This window comes from Stigmatopora argus, chromosome 6 (assembly GCF_051989625.1).
Source record: "Stigmatopora argus isolate UIUO_Sarg chromosome 6, RoL_Sarg_1.0, whole genome shotgun sequence".
Classification (NCBI taxonomy): domain Eukaryota; kingdom Metazoa; phylum Chordata; class Actinopteri; order Syngnathiformes; family Syngnathidae; genus Stigmatopora; species Stigmatopora argus.
The window spans coordinates 16417863-16436390 of NC_135392.1; the positions used below are offsets into that span (position 1 = coordinate 16417863).

Genomic DNA, 18528 nt, shown 5'->3' on the forward strand with positions numbered 1-18528 from the left:
GCGAGGAAACCAGAGTACCAGAGTACTCCACACAGAAAGCTCGGCGATTAAACCCTCCATTTCAGAACTGTGAGGCGGACGTGCTAACCACTCTCGCACTGGACTGCTGAATGAATATTATAATTTAAAATAAAAGGTCCATACTCAAACAAAAATAAGTTACAGTACCATTTCAGTAAATAAGCAAAATCTTGATCGTAAAAGATTTTAATCTTTTTTCTTCTTTTAATAAAACAAGATAACTATTTGCGTTCATTGGAGATGACAGAAATCTTGGTGTGTCCAAACGATTACTCCATCATCAAAACCGTTGATAACCAAATTTCAATTATTCGTTGCACCTTTAGTTTAAAGCATTTGAGAATACCTCAAACTCTTCAGAGAAACCGTGGAGGTTGTTCTTGTAGAGCTCCATGATGTGTTTGACAAACTGCTTGACAGGAATGGCTTCCATGTCATCTATAGGGAGCGCAAAACAAAATAGGACAGAATTACTTTGGTAGGGGGAAAAAAGCATTTTTTTAAAGAATTACTTTCCTATTAATGATTCAAATAGTAAAAAGGACACGATATTGAGAGAAATGGCTCTAGCTGAAGGGACAAATTTATGATATTTTGAACATTTATGGGGGAAGCATCTGCCCCAGTGGTCCTATCATCTTAAGGTCACACACGAGGGATCTTTGATAAGGCTGGTGGAGCAGCCCCACAGGGAAAATAGAGCCAGGGTCCCAGCTGTCATGGCTACTGATGCTGACTAATGTTTAAACGAACACACCATTGCAGCTGGGACCTAAACAGACCAACCTAACCACGTCATCAGAGGGAATTCTGCTCAGAAAACCTAACACGTTATCAAAATGTCCTTTTTAAGCCTATGTGGAAGATTGCTATGTTTGAAAGTGTTGAAAGATTGACAGCTTGAATAAAACAAGTCATATAAGGACACCAAGATTTGTCTCCTGAACTTTTACAAACCTTTAAAAAATATTTTCATTACTTATAAGATTCTGAGCCCAATCAGGTCACAGCTCTGTGGATTTCCCTCTTGCTAAACTTAAGTCAACTCAATTCCAGCATCTGTATAGTTATTCTGACAATATAGGCAATGGGAACAAATGAAAATAAAAGGGAGAAAGCAGGAGGCAAGCTATGAAAGGCGAATTTTAATGCAGAGTCGATAGTGACATCAGCTGCGCTTTGTGACTACCATATTGTCGTTTTCAAATGTCACAGAGCTTTGTGACAGAGGAACTAACTACCACGCAGGCTGCCCTCAGTTGCTGGAAACATTAAGAGAAAAGAAGAACGAAAAGTCTGTCAGCCTCAGTGCTCTGCTGCAAAGGGGCTCCTAGAGTCATTTCGAATGTAAATTAACCTAAATTGTGCAAATTTGCACATCAATGTAATGAAGAGAAAACCATTTGAGAAATGTTTATGGTGATTTGAGTACATCTCTTGCATCAGTAATGTTATTTTGAATTAATTTTCCATCTTAATAATGCAACCTAACATTACCCACATTATAGACACATTAACTAATGAGCTTAGTGGTGTTAAAAGTAGCATATTTTGCGGCAGAAAACTATTACCTGGTATTGGAATAAAGGGAATGCTTTCATTGGCCACTACTCGGGGAGAGCTGCTTTCATCAATATAGAAGTGAGCTGTCTGGAAAAACCTCCTGCAGGGACAAATGCGGAGATGTCGAGTGAGATGTCATAAACAACACAAGAATCTACAGTTTTGAATGACACATACATGCATCCAGTTGAACGTGATAATTCTCCCAGACAGACTAGATCTAACATAAATAGCTCTCAAACAAATTCTTCTGATACAAAACATGGCACATTCAATATCTCAATTTAGCTTACAAAGCAACAAAATAGGAACATGTTGGTATAAGTTTAGATGTGTTGAAAACAGCTATTCTGCAAAAAAAAGATTTTTTAATATTAGAGTTTGCAAGCTCATCTATTTTGATAACATACATCCCATTTTTCCAAGATGTCTCCTAAAAACATGAGAAATGTGTTAATTATATTTTGAAAGTCACTAAATTAATCTCCAGCAATTTTGCTCCCTGCAAAACGTTCCGCACGAAGGGGAAACAATCATAATTCATGGAACCCCTCAAATTACATAGACAAAATGAAATGTCCTTATCAGCCATCATACACCACATATAGACTTTACAAATTTCTAAACATAGAAAAACCAAGCTCATTGCCACTACATCTAAAAAGTTGGCAGGTATGATCCTACCTGTACTTGCAGAGAAAAGTGCAGATGCTAGTCATTCTTTCAGTTGGAGAGACAACCAAAACAAAACAAGCTGAAGGGAATGAATAAGGTATGGAAAAAGGGGGATAGTGCGGTGGAATGGTGAGGGGAGGTTGGGCTAACTGAGAGTCCCTGGCTTGCGTCACAAATTCCAATCAATCTCCCGGTGGGCGCAGATGTGTTCAGCTCACTAAACAGTGAGGTCCAGACATCCTCTACACCTTACCTCCCAACAGCTTGCTTAGTGGGAATAGAAACTGAGATGCATGTGGCTTCTCTGAAAGGATGGCAGTTGGGAAAAATGGAGTGAGGCACCCTCACAAACATGCCGAGTTGCTGGGACGGTACAGGATCTGTTTCGGCCTCGAACATCTGTGAGCTTTCAACAAACAGCTCGAGCCTCAGAGGCGTCCATATGTGTGCTACAATTAAGTCCATCGGAGTTCTGCTCGTGACCTTAACTTTGACAAGCAAGGAGGAGCAAACCTCAAACAAATACTCCCCCTAGACACACTGATTACATCTTTTTCGCTAAATCGTTCATGTATGAATGAAGAGGAATTATGCTGATAACAAGTATGAAAAACTAATGAGCAGGGGATCAGCTCAAATGGCTGCCTGAGTCAGTTGATGTGGCACAGAAAGAGTAAAGCGTGCAAAATGGTTTGATTTCATCTTTCATCATGCCCACTTCCCAAGGGAGCAGACATTGTCTGAACTATAAGAGTTGTCATAACAACCACTGGGATGGCATGCTTGGCTCGGTATGCCTACACTGTTCTTGCATCAAAGATTTTTTTTATCAAAATCTGGGACCGTCAGAACCATTTTGGAAGTTGTTCATTGGGAAAGTCAAGTTTGCTTTATTGTTTCATTCCAGCTGGGAGAAAAGTAGAAATACTAGATTTAAAAAAAAAACATTATTTTATTAAATTTGACCCATTCCAGTAATGATTGTTTTTTATTGGGATCTGCAGACCATTTTTTCTCCAACTCAAAATTTACAGAGTGTTTTGAAGCCATGGCTTTTCTTTGATTTTTTGGGGCAGTTGCCATGATATTGTTTACTACAGTAATCCCTTGAATTTATAATGAATACCAGATATGGCCACGATAATCGAAAAAACGCAAACTAGGATCAGCCCTATTATTACTACCATACTGTTTTTGCGCCTGTACACATGACCAATTATTAAGAAGTGTTTCAGTTAAAGGCAACGGCGTGCGGTGTAATGTCGCCCGAGGCTTGCGTATCTTAAAAAAAAATCCATCCTCACCGAGGCGCCCGACCGTCCAGTCCACTCAGAGAGCTCTATTTTCAGATTTGGGTGGCATTTTATGTGCTCCATTTTACTTGTGTCGCTTTAATATATGTTTGTTCTTGGTTTCTGATCAAATAAAAAAAATCTCTCCCAAAAATGTGACTTATATATTATATTTTCAACTTCATTGTGTAATATTTGACTTATACTCAGGTACGAAAATTACGGTAAATGAGTGTTTGCGTTTACACAGTGCGCTTCCTAACTATTTTTAAACTAAGAAGGTAATCCCATTTGAAATCTCCCAAATTTATATTGATATCAACATAGTGAAATGTAAATTATTATAACCTAGTGTGCGTGCTGCATACAACAAAAATAAAAAAAAACCTTAAAACACTAAGAATTTTACATATTCTTTACAAAAGTCAATCAGTAGTCAGATTAAACAATGCATTAGTTATGGGAATACTTGATTACAATTTTACAGATAAAACAATAATGCAGAACTTTTATGGGATATACAGTGGTACCTCGTCACACGGATGCTCGTCATACAATATTGTCGTCTTATGACGGAAATTTCGATCGAATAATTCGCCCGTCATGCGATCAAAATTTCGTGATGCGACCAAGCCTTTTTTGCATATCTTTCGTGTATAACAATATCTACGAGCACTGAACGATTAATTCAGACGAGTTTCTCATACGCATCAACCAGGAAACGCACAACGCGCATGCGCGGGCAAAAAGAGGGCTTTCTGGGTAATGAAGTATACTCGTGCACACAACGTCGATAGGCAATGGCACTCTTTCTCAGAATGAAACTTCATTACCCACAATCAATACGTGGGTAAGCTGAGCTGTTGCATTTCCTGTTATTTTTATTATCTAATACGAGGAGTATTATATTACTTCTCGTTCGCTGCTCCTAAGAACATCAGCGGCACTGGCTCGCAATTCCCTCTTTGTAATATTTCTGGTCGCAACTCTCTCTCATAGGCGGCGTTCAAAGCGGTTGCAACCAGAGCCATTTCAACGAGGGAGTTGCGAGCCGGTCTTTATGAGCAGCGGAGCGATCGCTAAAATGTACTACAAGACTATTTCTCGTTGGCAAGTGGTCGTGCGTTATCCTATTGTGAGGACATTTGTGTGAATCATTTTCGGAATATTTTGAAGGGAATACGTAGTACAACAGCAAACAGCCCATCGATAGCGAACGTGAGGGTGGAGGCGTGGCAAACTGCCAACCCGGAAAACGAAGGTAACAAAAGATTACAACAAAATTAGAATTCAGTTTTGTGTAAAGTTACATTAAACGTATGTTTGAGTGTCTGTATATATTAATCCAAGTTAATTTAAATTTGTTTGTTCCGTTTATGAGTGCGTTGTCGTGGAATAAAAAAACGAACCCCACCCCCCCAAACGTCTCTGTCTCCCGTCGGCGAAATCTGCCCAATTTTAGTTAGATTAAACACATTTTATTACTATTAAACCACTAGTTATGTGTTACTTTGTTAATAGATGGCGAATTAGAAGAAATAAAACATTTTTTCCAATCCAATATCCTGTTTTTGGTTTTTTTTCCAGAGAGTTGGAACGAATTAATTTGTTTTCCATTCATTTCAATGGCAAACGTCCGCTCGAGTTACGAGAATCTCGTCATACGATCTCAGTCTCGGAACGGATTACGATCGTATGTCGAGGTACCACTGTATAAATAAGCACAAGGTCTGCGGATGTAATAGCCAGTAGTGCTATCTTTAACATAATAACCATCACACTTGGGCCAGTGGCTTGTGCCTGTGTAAGTACTATATCTTCCATTGCGTGATGGCAAATTAGCGGAGCAGATGAACACAGCTGGGACCACTGTTGGCACTGAGGGGGCCTTAAGGTCACCTGCCTCAAACCTTGTATGGTGATAGCCTTCATTGTGCAGGCACACAAAGAAATCCTCAAGTAAGTAAGGCAGTAATCATAGGTAGCTTTCAACCAAAAATGTCAGGGGAGAAAAATCAAGAACAGGCTATGTGGTGCTGGAGTGTGCACAATTCCTCCCCAATATGAGTGAAAATAAATGTTTGATTTTCAAAATGGCACTTCATCTTGCACAAGTCTCACCTCCAGTAGACCATTACGATGAGCAGCATGATGAGACAGAGCAGAGTCAGAGCAGACACCACCACCAAGGGGACAATCCAAACCATCCTGCCCATGCCGGGGTGAGATGTTCGGGTTACATTTGACAATGTGGTCTTCTCTGGAATAAGAGGTAAATACAAATTCAAGATTGCCACGGTGTTTGGTTTGAAGCAAAATATACACCATCGTACTCATCTCATTTTCTGAACTGCTTTATCCTCATTAGGATCGAGGGGGATGCTGGAGCCTATCCCAGCTGACTCCGGGCCGGAGGCGGGCGACACCCTGAAATGGTGGCCAGCCGATCGCAGGGCACAAGGAGATGGACAACCATGCACACTCATACCCATACCTACGGGCAATTTAGTGTGTCCAATCAGCCTACCATGCATGTTTTTGGAATGTGGGAGGAAACCAGAGTGCCTGGAGTAAAACCACGCAGGTACGGGGAGAACATGCAAACTCCACTCAGGTGGACCGACATGAATTTGAACCCAGGACCCCAGAGCTGTGAGGCGGACAAAATACAAACTTATAACAAAATGTAATATGCTATAAATACTATGTAGTAGCTTGACAAACAAAATGTATTTCACTGGAATATTTCTGCGCTATTATGGACAAGGTCCAAGATCTACTTGTTGTAATGAAACATATGCTAACAATGAAATAGGTGAAAACATTTTAATTGAGAGTCAAATGTGTGTTTATGTGTACTATATATATATATATATATATATATATATATATATATATATATATATATATATAGAATTGTATGTGTGTGTATGTATATATGTGTAGGTGTGTGTATGTATATATGTCTGTGTGTATATATATATATGTATATGTGTGTGTGTATGTATGTGTATATATATTCATTTATATATATTCATATATATATATATATATATATATATATATATATATATATATATATATATATATATATAGTACACAAACACACACACATTTGACTCTCAATTACAATGTTTTTGCCTATTTCATTGTTAGCATATGTTTCATTACCACAAGTAGATCTTGGACCTTGTCCATAATAGCGCAGAAATATTCCAGTGAAATACATTTTGTTTGTCAAGCTACTACATAGTATTTATAGCATATTACATTTTGTTATAGTCTTTTTTTTGTCTCGAAGCAACCTATTAAAAATAGCTGCAAAAGAAAACCTGGGGGCAGAACACCTCTTGCAGACGTCTGACCTCAGGTTTCTGTGCCATTTGGAATCACAAGGCTACACTGCAGCTTGATCTTTGACAAAGATTGGTCTTGAAGAAAGATGTGTTATGCTATATTAGTTTGTGTGGCAACTTAGCCCATTTTAGTGCATGCCCCACAAAGTCTTTAGGTTTTGTTCTAGGGACGCATCTTCTCCCATAGTGCTGTGATGACTGCATATTTCCATGTTGTTATCACGTGTGTATAATCGTTTGAACGGATAAACATGACATCTTCAAGCATTTGGAAATTGCACCTAAGGATGAGCCAGACATGAGTGTGTGCCTATTTTATTTTTAAGCTACCTCATAAATGTTTTAAATGTATGAGCATGTACGTGTATTTCCACGTGTGCCTGTAATCAGGGGTGGAGTGGCCACCGGGAGATACACATTTTTGGTCAGGCTCCTAGTAAACATTTCTTTTCAAAAATATTTTAAAACATTTAAAAAAGAAAATCCAGTAAAAAAAATGAAAGTGGAAAACAGGAAATAAAAATAAAAATCATGAGCTATGTTTTATTTATTAAGTTTTAGATTTAAAATACAAAATGTGAAAAAAACATTAAAATATCAATGTTTGGGATTAAAATGTGAATTAATTTATTTTTAAAAAGGGAAAAACAGTAAATAGTCTCTATATATAATTAAACTTCACTTGAATTGCTTGTAAAAGTTGAAGATGTCAATTATTTACTTTCACGGGCCTCACAAAGTGATGTGGCGGGCTGGATCTGGCCATCAAGCCGCCACTTCGACACCCGTGGTTTATATGATTTGCCAGGAATTTGGAATTGACTAGGCACCTGGGCTCCAGGGACAATGCCAATGTCCTCGAGAATCCCGAGAATGTATCTGAATTTTTGTGCTTAAATAACTTATATTCTCACGTTACCATGACAAAATGACAATATCATGTTAATATCATGTCCTTAGACTTATAAGAGTGTACAGGTATGCATTTGTTTTGTCTACATTAACTCATTTTAAATTAGTTTTCAAAGTTCTTCAATACAGGAGCAGAATTTAAGTGCATTTTATGGGTCCGGCCGCACCAAGGCCCACCCAGCCTATAGGGCATAAAGGTGGATCAGCTTGAGGTGAGTAAAGATGATGAAGATCCCCAACTCAGCGGGATACCTGCTGATCATTTATTGATTGTAGTCCACCCTTGTCTTTAACAGACACTTCATTGGTCATACAATGGCTGCGCTTGTAAACAATCTTTTTTGTCTTTAAACATTATTTTCTTTATTATCAGGTGAAAGATATGTGTGGTTTATATATTTCAAAGCTTTGAGCACCCATCTTTCAAAATGTCATTATATTGTTTTGTCATTCCCTTCAACTCATTGTGGTTGACGGCAATGGAAATTCAATTCATTTAACTGTAAGGATTGGCAGTGAATGCTACGTTTTTTATGCCACTGACGGTGATATATTTTGTCTGGTAACGATAATTGGCTGCCACCCTCTCAGAGACAAAATTGATTGAATTTTTGGTGCCACCATTGGCAGCCAATGAGTTCAGGTTGGTTGGTTCTGATTCTGGTGCTCAGAGAGCCAAGTATTCTTTCAAGTGGTATTTGCAGTAAAATGTTTGAGATAAAGGTAACTCACCAGTATGGATAGAGAATGGCCATAGACTCCTTCCATCACTGCTGATCTTGGGTGATAATGTGGAGCTCTGGGGAATCTGCATCACTGCACTGTCATTGCGTGGCTCTCGAGTGGTGACTGCCTTGGCATCTGTGAGGTTTTCCTGCGAGGGGGTAAGGTGGCCATCTGCTGTTCTGGTAGGGACCGCGCCACCTTGGGCTGTGGCTTTCTCTTTGGCTGTGGACGGAGGAGTTGGGTGGACAGGGTCTTTGGGCATGCTGTTGTTGGCTTTTGTTTCGCCATGAGTAGGCTGTGTCTTGCTTTTTTTCTTCTTCTCTGCACTCCTGTCCTCCTGCTCTCCCTCTCCGTCCCCCTCATCATCTTCCTCCTCCTCGGCCTTAGCCGCAGCCTGGTCATCCTCAGCGGGAGAGTCAGTCTCCACGGCCTGTGGTGGCGCTTGCTCCGTGCTAAGCTTTGTGGGTGGAGTAGATGAGTGGCGTGGCCCCGGAGTGGCTCGAGGAACCTGTGTGGGCCAAACTGAACTGGGCAAAGAGGAGATAACCCCTCCGCCAACACCTAGGCCTGCGAGGAAGGTGCTCGTAACCACAGAGGCCACCGTTGCCTGGCTGCCACTAGAGGAGGGGCCCAGTCCCGTTGCCATGGAAACAATAGAGAAGTGGATGCCAGAAGAGGTCCATGTGGAGGAACCGGAGCTTATGGGAGCCATGTCGGCTGATGACACCGGAGATACTGTAGGCTGAGAATTAGAGTATAGGAGGTTACCCACATGTTTGAAAATGCTTGCTGGTAGACACCTGCACTGCCATCTAAAGGTCAACTTACCATCCCGGTCTTGACAATACGAGAACCTTCAAATATTCTTGTGGTATTGGCTGGAATACAAGAGGAAAGTGTATTTATTGCATGACAGCATTAAAGTAAGTACAAAAAAGTAAAGATCAAATGGTCATGTAAAACAACAACAACAAAAAGGTATACAAATAGCATTTGATGGGTGAGGAATAGAATATAAAAGAAACAAGATAAATGGATTGAATTGTTGCTAAACACCATATTATATGTTCATGGGAAAAAGTTGTGTCAGAATGCTATTGTTCCCACCCCTACAGACCACTAATAATATGAATATTGTTAAGTGGTTTCTCGATTTTAATGTATTGCAATCAAATTTGATTAAACTTTTCTGGAGGAGCGCTCGGATTAAAATTATGTGCCATTGACGTAGATAGCCTATTCGCAAATTTAAGTGAAACTGAGAAAGACCCTAAAAAGTTCACTTGAGAAAAAGGGGGAATATGTGAAAAGTTAACTGCCTGCAGTCGGGGGATTACTGTACCTCTGAATAGTAGCGTTTGGCTGAAGTCGCTGCGCTGGTCATGCTGACATACCGCCTGAACTCTGAACAGGTAGAGTACATCTGGAGACACATTAGTGATGACAGCTTTCTGCAAGAATAGACAAAGACACAATAAAAGTTGGTGGTCATATTGGATATGACCTCGAGTAAGTGCATGTATTATACCACAAAGTCTATCTTATGAATTAATTTGACCTGCACATTTACAACTCGAGAGCCAAATGCGCGTTACAAAGGCAGCTGCTTGCATTTCTTGAAGACAATTCAGATTAAAGGTGTGCAGATATAGAAACAGAGGCTTGGAATGGATATTAAGTGTGTATAATAAGAAGGTCTAACAGCCGAAGGGGAACTTGAGAGACTGCTCTCAGTTAAGTGACAGCATTTATGTTTCAGCGGTGAGCGGCAACGCTGACAGAGAAATTAAGTGCCTGTCCTATAAATGTACAATCACATGAAATTAATTAAAGTGAGTGAAAGCAAAGGGACAATCTACTGAAATCCTTTTAAAAACACAGTCGACAAACAACTCTGAGGTTGTTCAGCAGGCAAAGATACAGAGAAAGTTCACTTTAACTTTAAAAAAAAATCCTCATATCAAGTAGCTGTGCTCCTCAAAATGAGGACAGCTCCAGTTTATCTAAGTATTCATCACGCTCTGTTTTGAATTCACCCTAGTTCAGGTTTCAGGGGAACTGGCATCCCTTGTGCTTTCTCAACACAAAACTTAATTAGATAGATTTCATGTAAGTTATGATATAACCAAAATGAATTGTTTTGTAGTTACAGTAATTCTATTTGTGCACCAAAAATAAAGCAGACTTTTAATATAGATCATTCCTCACAAACAACTGGGAACAAAATGTTTCCCACTCGCAGTGAAAGTGTGTGTACTTGAAGCTTCTTGTTTTGTCTCTAACTGCACTTTGGAGTGTATAACTGGGATAAGGCAATCGGTAACAGAGAGCAGATAGCAGGGTTTGAAACCAGTGGGCAGGTAAAAAGAAAAATTGTTGAAACAGTGGTGTATCCTGCAAGCAAGCTGCAGGTGGGAGAGTGGAAAGGAGTGGGTGGGTATGTTTGGTGCTCCTCCAGGCTTTAAGAAGAGGGGCAGCTAGCTATTGGATCGTTGCAAACCAAAGACAGCATGAGCTGAGTAGAATATTTAGTGTGTGGAAGAACATGCCTGTAGGTATAAGCCCTGCAGGAGAGATTTCTGCAGAGACATTGAATACGGGAAGACAAAAGAATAACCTAAAATTATTACAATGACTGGGGAAAATACTGAATAGCTTTACTGAGGGACTGGAAATGAAAAGAGCAGATGGATGGGTGTGCTTTAATACTTTGACACATTGTCTTGAAATTCGTTTGGTAATTATTATTTTTGGGTGTTTAACAAAAATTGTTACCACGATAAAAAAATTAAAAATAACAGACAATATAGGTAATTATCCCGATAACTACCACATCCTCTTTCTTTCAAATCGGAAACTTCAAACTCCTGTGAATAAGTAAATAAATTACTTTCCTCGTTATTTGTTTATTTGAAAGTAACTATGTTATCTAAGGAGAATAAAAAAATCTGATTTTATAAAGTATTTTTGTTCTGTTGTGCAATAAAGATAAGACAACTCCCTCCTTACACTATAAAAAGTAAAGAATTATATAGAAGAATTTATTTTTATAAATTTGCCTTCAAACAAGGGCGGCCTGGCGGATGAGTGGTTAGCGCGCCGGCCTCACAGCTCTGGGGTCTTGGGTTCAAATTCAGGTCGGTCCACCTGTGTGGAGTTTGCATGTTTTCCCCGGGCCTGCGTGGGTCCCTGGGTACTCTGGTTTCCTCTCACATTCCAAAAACATGCATGGGCAGCTGTTGTCCTGCACATCACAATCGCTTATTTTGGCTGTGTTATAGTCCTTTTTGCGTTCATGCTCCATGTTAGCCGCTCTATTGCTAACCATGCTAAAAACAGAAGTGCTCCCTATGGCCACACATCAGTATCACAGCTGCGAGCAGGTGGATTTCTACTACCCATAAATGATCTAGTCATAATAAAATGTAATGATTAATATCTATAAATGAAACATTATAATAAATGTCACTAGAATATGCACAAATCTGACTTCAATTTGACCTTATTTTTCACATCTGTCCTTCTCACTTCTTATTTTCATTCAAACAACTTTTCTGCTCAATATGTCACTTGAGGTAGTAAAGCTTCCATTTAGTACATATTTTTCCGTCGGAAAACTCGCTCACATCTTTAGCTTCGCTGCATGTTTTGCAGAACAGACCTTGCTCACTCGAAAAACAAAAGATGTCATCAGGCTGATATTTTAATGATCGACAAGTCCTTCGATCAGCCTTAACAACTATGTGCTGGCATGGTGTGACATATATCAAGGCTACTCGCGTCTGGCTAGTCAGAGCACGTTTAAGTACGGAAAGATGGCGACACCCTGAGCGAGCAATGGCAGGCACACGTACGAACACATGTATCAAGGCTACTCGTGTCTGGCCAGTCACAGCAAGTTTAACTACAGTAAAATAGATAGCCTTATTTTAGCAATGGCAGGCACAAGTGAATTATATTTTACGTTTTATGCAAGATACATTGTTTTTTTCTCTTGAATTTCATTCATAGAGAGTCAAAATATATTTTTTTAGCGTTTTATCTGTTTATCTTTTCTCTATTTTGAAATAAATTACCGTATCGGACATCGTTATAGCGTTTCGTCTTTGTCACCTTGCACTTTCGTGCATGTCAAGTCTAATTTGTGCGCGTATAAGACGTACCCTGGATTCAGTCATCATTTTTTAAGCGACAAATACGGGTTATATGCGAGAAACCACGATAGTTAAGCAATACCAAACCAAAATTGAAAGAACCCTCCTCTTTCAGATAGTTCAGTTCAAAAGAACTGTTTCCATTGAAATATCTGAAATTAGGCTTAGAAATCTTTTTTCAATAAGGCCAATTCAATATGCTATGGTTTGCAATCGAATAAAAAAGTGATTTACTTAAAGCCATAATGATTAAATAATGTTTTGGTTCTGTTTGGAAGGGTTAGATGAGATGACTTCATTCTTGTTGCTTTTATCGAGACGTCTAATATACCAAATCAGTCATATTCCAATCATGTTCAAACAGGTAAATGCAGCTTGTTGTTTCTTCATGGCCTTGCAAGGAATAGGGGACTTGAATGGCATTTTTTTTTAATGGGATCAGAAAATTTGGAAGATAAAAAAATAATAATAATAATAATCGGACATAGGCCATGTCGTCATTACCACAACACAAAAAGCCTACTTGTCATCACACGCAGAAACTGCGTGTGACGAAATTGATGGTGCTTCTCCATAAGCTACGTTTAATCGGCAAAAGACCTAAATAAGTGTAAGTTACGGACTTGTAATTTGACATTCCGCTGTTGTGGATACAGGTCGCTTACCTCTCGATTACCGCACACTGTCTGCCACTTACCTTCCTTCAAGTCAGCTAGTAGGAGGCAGATCACCAACCAAACATCTATTCATATGCCGCAGAAGGGAATGTGTGTATGTTAGCGCGAGTTTAGATGTCTGATGGATGTGGGGAAAAAACTGTCCTTAAGCCTATTTGTCCGAGCTTTGTGGGACCTATAGCGTCTGCCAGAGGGCAGCAGCTGGAACAGATTGTGACCAGGGTGGTAAGGGTCCCCTATGATGTGCTTGGCTCTGCTGAGGTAACGCGGGCTGGCAATGTCTTCAAGTGAGGGCAGAGAGCAGCCGACAATCCTCTGGGCAGTGTTAATCACTTTCTGCATGGCCTTTTTGTCTGCCGCCGTGCTTCCAGCGTACCACACTGTGATGCCGTACGCCAGGATGCTCTCTACAGTGGTTCTATAGAAGGTTCTCAGAAGATTGGAGCCCAAGTTGTTCTTCCTGAGCACCCTGAGGAAATGGAGTCGTGTCTGAGCCTTCTTCACCACTGCCGTGGTGTTTGTAGACCATGAGAGCTTGTCCGTGACGTGGACCCCCAGGAATTTAAAGGACTGGACCCTGTCTACACATACTCCATTTATGAGGAGTGGGGCCAGATCTGTGCCGTGTTTGCGAAAGTCCAAGATTATTTCTTTAGTTTTCGTGGTGTTCAGTGTGAGATTGTTCACCGAGCACCACGAAGACAAATTGTTGACCTCATCTCTGTAAGCCGACTCATCCCCTCCTGAGATGAGTCCGACCACAGTGGTGTCGTCAGCGAATTTGATGATGGCGTTAGACTGGTGGGTGGGTGCACAGTCGTAGGTGTACAGGGAGTACAGAAGAGGACTCAGTACACAGCCTTGAGGGGAGCCAGTGCTTAGTGTAATGGAGGAAGAGAGGTGGGGACCAAGTCTAACAGTCTGTGGGCGGTTGGTCAAGAAGTCCTTTATCCAGCAGCAGATTTAAGAGGATAGTCCAAGGTGGGAGAGTTTGTCAGTCAGAATGTCCGGTTTTATGGTATTGAAGGCTGAGCTGTAGTCAATGAAGAGCATCCTCACGTAGTTCCCAGGGTGTTCCAGATGGCTCAGTGCTGTATGAAGAGCAATGGCAATAGCATCATCAGTGGACCTGTTTGCCCTATAAGCAAACTGGTGAGGGTCAATTGAGGGAGAGATTGTATTCCTGATATGGCGGGCTACCAACTTTTCAAAGCACTTCATGATCACAGGCGTGAGGGCAACAGGCCTATAATCATTCATGCTGCCAATGGTTGGCTTTTTGGGGACAGGGATGATGGTGGCAGATTTCAGACAAGATGGAATGATGGATAGTTGCAGGGAACAATTGAAAATATTTGTGAAGACTCCAGCCAGCTGGTCAGCACAGGCTTTGAGCACCTTCCCAGGTACTCCGTCAGGGCCCGCAGCCTTCCTGGTGTTCACAGACCGCATTACCAGTCTCACTTCCTGTTCCCGGAACGTCAGTGTATTGCTGCAGGGTGGTGGTGGGGGTGTTGAGACTGGGCCTGATTTGTCAGTCTCAAAGCGGGCAAAGAAACGGTTCAAATTCTCCGCTAGTGAGGCATCTGCATTAACAGACATAGTATTGTTGCAGTAGGACTGGACGGGTAATTAAATGGAAGATGGCAGTCTAAAAATAGCAAGGTGCTTTGGTAGGTGGGGGTAGTGATTGGGGTAACAAATGTCAAATATTTTAGTTGGAATATTGTCTAGTTCTTTGAAGAGAACAGAAAAAGCACAATAATTCAACTGATTAAACTCACGTTTAAAATGTGTTTGCAATGAGGTACTGCATTTTCGAGATGGTATTGAAGTTTTGGATCAATTGAGGAGCTTCCTATCGGCACAGTTGTATCTCTTGTTTTTACCAATGGATCCTGTCAAATCTTTTGTCAAAAATCTACCTGAAATATTTAAGCATTAAAGTTCCCCAAAACAACACAATTATTTGACTTTCTAACTGATTGTCTTCTGATCTATAATTGAATACAATTGTGTCGGACTTTGTAATGTCGGGAAAGTGATATATGTTCAATAGTCCAAACAATCAATATTGTATTGTATTGAAATATGTTGATTAAAACCCAGAATATGTACAATTAAAGGTGATGCATAGATAATAACGGTGTGTAAAACCCTTCTGTGGTGTAACACTTTGGATGGAAAAATACAAAACAAAGCAAAAAACAATCCCACACTTGTTGTAAGTCATTCCAGAAAAGTAGAAGCTAACATAGGGGAATGCTTTAGTATATTCCATTGTTTTAGTTTCAGTGGCCAGGTGTCTCATCATTTGTTCATGTACCAGTCTAAATGTTAAACGCTACTGATGGAAATGTAATGGATCCTCCTAAAAGAGAGACCCCAGGTGCACAGACATGCATTATGGATCAATCTGGCAATGAATGTGACAGGCCCATGTGTCTCTTCACCCAAAAGTGAGTGACAGGGTGGGAGCTATGGGGGGTGTTGGTCAGGGCTTTGATATCAACCACCACCTACATGCATAGTTCTCTATAACCTGTCACCGCCTACAATCATGGTGACTGATCCTGTTTGTAAAATCCATATTGCAAAAATCATTGAGATGGCTTTCTCTTGTGGAAGATGTCAGTTGTGCATTATCTAAGGGAACCCACCATGCTTTGATCCCCCGTCTTGGTGAAGGTCTCTTCATCAGCAACATCACGCTTTACCCAGCTGTAGGACACCTTGTAGCTGGTGATGGGTGGATGGAACACAGTCAAGGGGCGTTCCCAGCTCACCATCAGAGCCGTTTGATTCAACGGTTGGATCTTCATGCCCACTGGGGCACTGCTGCACACTGTTTGAAAAAGAAAGTGTCCAACATCTAAGTAAATTCAGAATGAGAGATCAATGGTTTGGCAAGAATTATTGCACGGGTGTCCAAATAATGACTAAGTCTCTTGTTTATATGCATTGAGTTCCATTGTTGCCATTAACAATCCCTTGCAGGAAACAGGTAGGGGAGGTATGGTGGAAGAGCATGGATAACAACCTGAGGGTGGCAGCATAGGCTGCACCGAGGATACTCAGACAAACTGGACATTTTTCTCTAGTACAACGGGGCAACAGCAGCCAGGAAACAATGTCAACTAATCTTGTGCACACAGGATTTCTGACTAATTTAAATTGTCATAGTCATTTATTCAGTATAGGGATCAGTGCAAATTATGCTGCCAGGACAAAAGACAAAATGCTCAGTCTCAGTCAGGGGGTGACTTGAGAGGAAAGAAAATAGAAGACACAAGGGAAAATTCTGAAGGTGTTGATGAAGTGCGACAGTGTGTGAATTGTATTTTGAACCTGTCAGAAGTTAAGTGTCAGAAGCTTAGTGATTAATGAAAAAAGATGACATCATCAGACTTAGAAGTCCACAGCCATACGTGGTGACATTCATTATTCTTTACAATGCAACCATTTTCATTCTAGTTCATCATTTTAGAATTACTGATGGTCATGACATTATCAGGTCCTAAGTATAGCTTTGACAAAGCTAAAAACTAAAGTGCATTTTCACAAAAGAGCATTTTAACATTGTTTCATGGGTTCAAAGGGTGTAGTGATTAGACCATGTAGCCCCGCCTCTCAACATTTGCTATCAAACATTTTTCACACGCACGCACACAACCTTGACAGCTGTCACTGCTGATGATAAAACATTCGCATTGTAGACTCACAATAAGCAGTGAAGCCAAAACAAAGAAAGCTAAGCAGAAAATGATAAACATTGCTGCTGAAAAGAAAGTGTTGGGGGTTAGGGTGAAGTACTAGGTTTTGGAATGGAAATGAGTAGATGCTGTGCCACATTCATTCTGCACACTGACCTAACGCCACAAAAGCAATTTCACAACTTAATTTGTATGCCTCTATTTTAGCTGTGCCACATATTAACAATGATGGCTGATTGGCCTCGTTAGAGAGCTCCAACTTTATCACAAGCATTCCCAATCAATTTTCTCCAACAACCCTGCTTTACAGTCTTTCCCATTAATCTTCATCTGTCCCTTATTCAAGGCGCTTCTTATTTTCAGTTACATGTAATAAATGGTTTAAAACTGCCAGTGTACATAGGGTCTTCAAAAAAAAAGACTGGAAAAAAAACAGGTGACAATAAAGAAAGGAAAATCTTTATTGTCTGATAACCAAGATTGCCCCAGGGAGTGCATGCTCACGTGACAATGAAAAGCCTCCTCTTGAAGGCTTTCAAGTGATGGCCAATTAGAAGAAAGTGGGCTTCAGGTATAGATGCCGTATAGAGATAGAAGTGAAAACCTTCACCACAGGAGCAATCGGTAAACCTTCAATAATTTTTAAAGTGACAGTGGAATCCCTGAAGGCAAACACAGATCAGAAATTAACAATACATTATGGTAGTAGTAGTGATCCTTCTAAGAACACAGTGGTACCTGTACTTACCGTATTTTCCGCACAATAAGGTTCAACTACAAGACATTTTTTCTCAAAAGTCGGAAGTGTGCTTTATAATCTGATGCGTTTCATATATGGATCAGTATTGTCTAATCATTGTAGTATGAAATTCCCTTTAGCATAGCTCCATTTAGTTAATGTACAACACAAATCAGACCCACTACTACGATTACTACAACTACAGCTCCATCTAGGGGTGGCCAAATCTGGTCCTTGAGAGCTCCTATCCGGTCTGTTTTCCATATCTGCCTCCACCAAAATACCTGAATCAAATAATCTGAATCGATATCAAGCTTCTGGACAGCTTGCTGATGAGTTGATCATTTGATTCAGGTGTGGTAAAGGAGGGAGATATGGAAAACAGACTGGATCGGGGCTCTCGAGGACCGGACTTGGCCACCCCTGTAGTGGGTGGATAACACAATCACTGACTATTACTATTACTACTACCACTACCACTACGACCACCAAAACCACCACTATTAGAACTCCATTTTATAATCTGGTGCACCTTATATATCAAATACATTTTAAGATAGGCCAATCATTGAAGGTGCAATTTAAAGTGCAAAAAATACGGTAATTGGTCGCAGAACTTGTTTAGTAACTTGGATTTTCCATAAGTAGAATTTTGCTTTGAATTGGCATCATTCGTTCTATGTATAATCTTAAATATTGG

The 18528-nt window shown here is 40.3% G+C and overlaps 1 protein-coding gene across 2 annotated transcripts in view; it reads right to left on the reverse strand.

Annotated features, from left to right (window-relative positions):
• LOC144075595 (receptor-type tyrosine-protein phosphatase gamma-like) overlaps window positions 1–18528 on the reverse strand; it is a 113455-nt gene that overhangs the window by 15838 nt on the left and 79089 nt on the right. For both annotated transcript variants that reach the window (XM_077602824.1, XM_077602823.1), the window contains exons 9-15: window positions 16037–16221; window positions 9888–9996; window positions 9374–9423; window positions 8552–9287; window positions 5673–5811; window positions 1593–1684; window positions 368–459 (exon numbers count right to left, since the gene is read on the reverse strand). In XM_077602824.1, coding sequence (XP_077458950.1) covers window positions 368–459; window positions 1593–1684; window positions 5673–5811; window positions 8552–9287; window positions 9374–9423; window positions 9888–9996; window positions 16037–16221 — 1403 coding nt within the window. The remainder of the gene's footprint in view (window positions 1–367; window positions 460–1592; window positions 1685–5672; window positions 5812–8551; window positions 9288–9373; window positions 9424–9887; window positions 9997–16036; window positions 16222–18528) is intronic.